Source organism: Diachasma alloeum, unplaced genomic scaffold (assembly GCF_001412515.2).
Source record: "Diachasma alloeum isolate Michigan unplaced genomic scaffold, Dall2.0 Dall_scaffold_00360, whole genome shotgun sequence".
Classification (NCBI taxonomy): Eukaryota; Metazoa; Arthropoda; class Insecta; order Hymenoptera; family Braconidae; genus Diachasma; species Diachasma alloeum.
In genome coordinates this window covers 604,441-611,506 of record NW_021680499.1, presented here as the reverse complement: position 1 = coordinate 611,506, position 7,066 = coordinate 604,441, and the positions used below count along the sequence as shown (strand labels likewise).

The 7,066-nt window shown below is 38.8% G+C and overlaps 1 protein-coding gene across 1 annotated transcript; it reads right to left on the bottom strand.

Moving 5' to 3' along the window:
• Positions 1 to 1,197: 1,197 nt before the first annotated feature.
• On the bottom strand, positions 1,198 to 5,055 carry LOC107041268 (cilia- and flagella-associated protein 53-like). Its single transcript, XM_015261741.1, has 2 exons — positions 4,644 to 5,055; positions 1,198 to 2,576 (listed from the first exon to the last, which is right to left on the bottom strand). The coding sequence occupies exons 1-2, from the start codon at positions 5,053 to 5,055 to the stop codon at positions 1,198 to 1,200; spliced, it is 1,791 nt and encodes a 596-aa protein (XP_015117227.1).
• Between the last annotated feature and the right edge of the window lie 2,011 nt (positions 5,056 to 7,066).

Here is a 7,066-nt window from a genome sequence, read left to right as displayed (position 1 = left end):
TTTTTGGGAAAAAAAATTATTTCTTCAATGTATTCTGTCTATGGGATAAACCTATGAAGTTCTCTCAAATAAAATGATTGTCGCCCAATAGATTATATTTCTTCCTGATCACGAAAAAAAATTTATTTTTGTGAAATATATTAAATTTCCTTCTTCAAACAAGTTGGTTAACTTCACTCAAAAAAATCTGTTCCACGCCATCAAATATTCTCACGTGAAAAACATAGTTTGTCAGCAGAGCAAATTTTTTCTCTCATTGTAACACTTCTAATATGAAAATACTTGAACTACTGAGAATTAAAAAATTCAGAAAATACATTGAACATTTTCAACAAAGAAAGGTTAGTCTGCGTCTCTCAGACATGACAAAAAAAAAGTTGTTGAATCCCACCCGTTTCTCTTAACCATCAAATAAAAAGGAAAAAATATATCTTTAACGAATGGAAAATATTCAGAACTATTGAGCGTACGCCTGGAATACCGTAGGAACCAGGACACCGAAATATGTGAAACAATTCTCTGAATGGACCGGGCGGTGTCAGGGTTGCACCAAAGTAATCTAAAAGTGCAACACCACATGGCATTTGTTGGTCCAGGAATGACAAGTGGAAAGAGGCTGAGATGGATATTACAGCAGCGCTCTCTGACACGTATATTGTACATCCTGCACGGATGATAAAAGTACATGGGGCATATGAACGAGAGTAAAACAGGATAAAATGTATAATGTACAAATGTAAAATTTATGCTGTGAAAAGTCTCTCGATATTCCAGATTTCTCGGTCTCCCCTGTTTCACGTGTCTGATGTGCTGCCGGCGAATATTTTCATCGTGAAAAATTCATATTCACGTCGAGTAGAGGAAAAAACAGCGGAAAGAAAGCCATAAAACTGAAAAAAATATAAATAAAAAATCAAGCCAGACGTAGTGGGTACTCATCTCTTTTTTTTCCTATTTCCTTTTTTTTCAGCTCCAGTGAGCATCCAAGGCTTCAAGCAGAATCACTCAAATGTCTATTTATTACGCCTCAAGGGTATTATGGAGCTCTGAAGAAAAAAAAACGAGTGTCGTGTGCGCTTTTGAAAGCGCTAACAATGGAAAATGAGGAGAAAAAAGAAAAACCAACCAGTTCCACGTGCATGTTGATTTATGACTCCCAAGTGAAACAAACAAGCAAATACAACCGAGTGGTGTAAATTAGTACTGCAGCCCAGTGACAGAGGAGAGCGACATTGGTGCTGAGGGTAGAGAAACAGGACGATGGCCACAAAGGCTTTTTTGTTGTGCGTCACGTCGAGCCGAGTATTCTTTCAGCATAATTTTGAATGCCCTCGGTGCAATGATTTCTGGTGCATTAACCATTTCTTCAGTGAGTTTCACGTATTCTTCATTCTCTTTCAGTGCATCACGATACACCGCTCTGTCCCTATCCACCTCTCGGCGTTTCTTCTCCTCGTCGTACTGGCGCTGAGCTTGCAGTTGCTGTCCATAGTGCAGCGCCATTTGCCGCCTCCTTACGGCCTCAGCACGGCCATCAGCCGCCCCGACCTCAGCGTCCTTCCTCAAACAATAATTCTCCTCCTCCAGCCGCCTCTGCTCCTCCCTCGCACTCTCCCTCTTCAATCGCATCTGCTCATCCCTCTCCGCCAGAAAATTTTCCAAAATACGTTTGCGTCCCTCTCTGTAACGCTTCGATGCAAGATCACGTCTCGTCCCAGCATCCCTAGCTGATTCCTCAATAATTGCATTAACCTCAGCCGCCCGTTTCGCCTCCTCCACTCGTAAATCCTCAAGACTCCTCATGTACGCCATCATCTCCTGCCTCAAATGCTCGGTATTCTTTGCGATTTCCTCTCTCTCTTTCCTCAATTCCTCCTCATTGGCGACCTTGAGCATCCTCTCGACCTCGGCCTGCTGACTATTCTGCTCCGCAATACTCCTCCTCGCCACCATCAGCTGCTCCTCCAACTCCCCCTTAAGCCTCTCACGTTTCTCCCTCTCATGTGCCAAGTTACGTACTTCTTCAGCCCTCACCTCGTCCCACAAATGCTCCAATTCCAGTTTCTCTTGTTCACGTAATCTCTGCACTTGACCGGCCGATGATGATCTTCCAGCTATCTGCTGCTCCAGAATTAATCCAGTCGTTTTACCCACCATCATTCGTTTTCTCATCTCATCCTTCTCCCTCATCCTCTGATTCTCATTCTCCTTGAGCATTAACTTGTACCACAGTTCGTCAAGCTGTCTATCCTCCTTCCGCCGCGTCTCCTTCTCCAACATTTGAATCAAGTTGGAATACTTCACACCTCGTGCAATATCCCTTGAAATTCTTTCTCTTGTTTCCGGACAATTTTCCAAATGCTGCTGTCTCCGTTTGCTCGTTATCAGCTTCCTTCGATTCTCCTCCTCCTCTCGTTTTTTCATCTCAGCACGAATTCTTATTTCTTCTCGCTTGGCATCCTCACTGCTGTGTACCTGATTCACGACTTCTCGCATCAATTCACTGTCTTCCATCTCCAGCATGTGCCGTAGCTTCTCACGTCGTATATTGATGTCTTCCTCGTGTGCCGTCATACCTTTGGTAGCATGAAAACAATGAAGGGTCACTCACGTGAATGTAATCTAATCTGTACTTGTGACACTACCATGGAGAGATTACATGATTTATCACCCAACAACAGTTGCGTTTAACTGCTTCACATTGTGCAACGTTTATTACCTCATATTTCACGTAATTTCTAGTTTACCTCGATTTTGGACAGTTTCAATTGTGGAGAAGTTTGAAGTTCGGGGTAACGTGATCGTCTTGTTGTGAGGCGATCACAATCGGGATAAGCGCCTCGGGGAGTAATTCAATGCAAGTACGAGTGTAAGAATATTCAAGTGGTAGGTGTGTGTATCCGTAGTGTTTGAAGTAGCTCTACCCTTACGGTAAATTCAAAGATTATTGAAAACTGCAAACAAATTGCAGAAAACTCGATTATATTCGGAATCCTAATTTTTTTCTCAATTTAATTATCGTTTTGGTTTTTCAAAGAAGAAATGTTTAAAAATCAGGATTTAACCCTGTGTCTTATGTGAAAATCAACATTTCCATTGTAATCAAAGATTAAAATCTGAATATTTTTTCATTAGATGTGAAAAAATCAAGAATTTTTTTGACACCTCATAAAAAATAATCCACCGTTTTGCAAACAAGTTTTATTATTTATTTATAAGAGGGAAATGTTTGAAAAAATGTCAATATTTTGCGAAATTTAATTTACGTAATACTGACTGGGTATGAATTTTTTCAAATTTTTTTCCATGCAATTTAGTTGAAAAATTTAAAAACTGAAAATATCTAAACGTACAGCGTAGCCCGGTCGAAGGGTAGAGCTATTTTAAGGTGCTTGGATCTCGGGGATACCCAAGTTTATGATATTAGATTATCATTTATTTCTCATGTTTAAAATCAGTTATCAATCGCAGGAATAATTTTCACTACTTTCCGCGAAGAAATGCACTATTATTTCCGCAATTAATAATCACTTTAAATCAATTTATCATTATTCATGCAGTTTCCAATACAATAATTGAAATTCCTGATTATTTTGTTGATAACACAGAAAAACCTAAACCTTAAAATTTTATCAAATTACGTTTAAGGAATAGTTTTTTACGCTTTCCAAAGCGTATTTTATGCTTGAAGATGAACCTTCAATTATGATCAACATGGCTGTAAATTACGATAATTTTTACCGTATTTTATGTTTACATATCTGCAATCAATGATGAAGAAGAAAAAAGATATTTTCTTTTAAATTACGCATCATTAAATTATTAAATTAGCTTCTGTTGTGATCGCAATTTACGATTTCTTACGCGTGACATACGCTCAGTAGAACGTAAAAAATGCTTTGTTTAGGCGTAATTTACGTTCTCATTTTGACCGTATGGAAAAACAACACCAGACATATCGGCGTTAAGCATAAATTACGTATAGCAAAACGTAATTTACGTGTAGATTTTTCTGCGTGCACATCTCTCAATCACAATTGACAATCAACACTCATTCATCAATAATTTTCACAATATCACAAAAAGTAATGATTATTGCCGATCTGTTGGATATCCTCAATAAAAACCAAGTGATTTACTACAACACACCAAAATCATTTTTTACAGTGGAAACAGTAATGGAGAACCATATCTGTTGAACGTAGAAAAAATTGCGAGTCTGTAAATAGAAAGTGTTAGAATAAAAGTAAAATTTAATTTGACAAGAGTGAAAATTCAAGATCAAGATAAATCAAATTTCAAAGTTGTCTCGGTATGGTCTTCACTGATAGACAGAATTAGTTATTGTTGACGAAGGGATTTGGTTGGAGACGAGAGTCTATTTGGTCCCACCAAATGTTCATTCGTTAATAGTTAACGAATGAATATTTAAGAAGCCTTGTTTGACTCGACTTTCACCTGTCAAGTGAACCATTCATTAACTATTAACGAATATTTATTTGGTCATATTCAACTCTACCACTCGTTAATAGTTAATCTCGTTCGCAATAAATGAATCATTCTATCACTGTTCGATTACAATGTTCCCACTGTAATTTTAAATTCTATATTCTCTCCGTGCGCTCGACATAAAAATAAAATACCTTGTTCAACAAACTCCCGAATTCTGTTGAGTGTAATCATCTTATCAGTTCTCTCCTCAAACTCCCGCATCTTGATAAAGTTCTGCAATTCTCTCTCCTCAATGCGCATAGCCTCGTCGTTGCCTCTTTCATCGTTCGTGGGGATAATTGAAGTGCCAGTGGCTCTCGGTCGAACATTTCTCCCAGTCTCGGGTGCATGTTGAACAACAGGACGATTAACATCACCATATTGATGCTGTTGAACGGCACGACCTTTGACAGTCCTCGTTTGCTGTTGTATTTTGTGACCAATTGCTCTCTCCTGCAGTCTGTATCCAATGGCTGCATTAGCAGTGCCAACAACATCCTGGGATTTACGAACTGGAATATTTGCTTGACGTGCAATCGGTGAGCATATTGGTAAAATACTCATCGTTATTTGACTCTTTAATTAGGCGAACTAACATCGGCGCTGAGTAAGTCCCAAGGAAAATGGTTTCTATTGTTTCAGTGCGAGCCTATGACCGAGGTTTAACACAACCACGAGAATTAATCCTGAATAGAGAGATGAGTGAAGGCTTTCAGGTGGTCTATAACCTGCGTTCAATAAGTGCGTGTTTACTATAGCCATGACAACCGAGGAATGAGACCCGAATGTATTGAAGATACTACGGTTATTGGACAATTTGATGATTCTTCAGTCGTGGAATCTATACTATACATTGCTAGAAATTTTTTGAAATCTCTTGGAAGATATTATAGTAAATCTCATGAGAAGAGTGATCATTGAATCGGATTTAGGGAAAAAACGGTTATGAAATTTCAAGTTTTAAGTAGAATTCACGGAAATTCATGAGTTTGAGAGAATTCATGGGAATGAGATAAAAATTTCACAACTTGATTGAATTCTCAGTGAAACATGAGTATTTAGAAACAAAATGACATGAATTTTCAATTTTTCCTTGAATTTTTAGAATAATTGAACTAAAAAATCAAGTATTTTATTGATTTCCAGATCGTTTGAACCGAAAATCAATGGAATATTTGATTTCTCAATGACAAGGTTTCCTGAAATTTCAGTGCAACTTAACCACGATAAAAATTTCCGGAATATGGCACGGAGAATCCAAGTGAAAATTTTTAACAGTGTCTACGAAGAAATAAAAGTTTTGATTTGCTGGGATCTATTAGCAATTGGCGATGCTGGACACCGACTAGAATTACCCCGATTATCAGTGATTTTTTCTAGAAATCAATAAAATACTTGATTTTTCCGTTCAATTATTCTGTGAAAATTCAGAAAAATCGGGAAAATTCAGGGAAAGATTGAAAATTCATTTCATTTTGTTTAAAAATATTCATATTCCCCTAAAAATGCAATCATTCCGTATTCTCATGAGGTTTACCACAATATCTTCCACGAAATGTCAAAAAATTCCAAACAGTCTATAACTTTAAATTACAAACAACCTACTAACTCAATAAATCAATTCCCATCCATATTGTGTTAAAAATTCAAATAATTGATCGAAAAAACGTCGAACAAATACCTTTTGAACCAAACAATGAGACCCCCTCCCGCCCCTTGATTTTCCCACCTGAAATATGAACTTGACGTCAACCCTGCGACATATTGGCAACACTCATCGCTACATGAATCCTAAGTAAAATAACCCAACGCCGGGAATTCGTAAATCCAAGGCAAACCGTTTGAACAGTTTCGGGTCAAGCGTATGACAGAGAGGTTCAGCAAAACCACAACAACTATTCCCGGCCAGTAGTCGAGAGAGGTATGAGCGAATGCTTCCAAGTCACAGTGTAACCAGTGTTCAATAAGTACGTGTTTACTGTAACCATGACAACGAGGCAACAACTCTCCCTATATATTGAACAAACTACGGTAATTAGACAATTTGATGGTTCTTCGCTCGTTGAATGCGGTTTTAAGCGCACCAGGGCCACTACTTCACCGCATTCTAGTATACACATACGTAATTTTCCCAACACTGTAATGCCCAGATAAACGACTATTTCCCCAGTACTGTCACTGGATTGAAATTTTCACGGGCAATTAGGAGTCTACCATTAGTTGGAGTAGAATGATTCTCCGACAATGTTATTGGAGGAGTGAATGGGGTGGGGGAATGCTGAAGGGCTTCGTTTCGGTTGGTAAAAGCCAGGGGACTCCACGATTGCCTCCGGGTCGCTAAACAAAGTTTGTTTAAGCTAAACCGCAGTGCGTGGCGGACTTGACAGTGTTTGATTTCACCGAGAGAACGTCGCGCTTTACTATCACAAGTTTAGTACGTACGTGGCGGTGGAGAATTTCGGAATAAAATACAGATACTGCTGTAGTTATTGGGACTCGGTGGAGAATGAAGGAGTGTACTCCGGGGGTTAACTGTGTGGTTGTGTGTGTTCGGCGGGGGAGGGGGAAGGGGGGG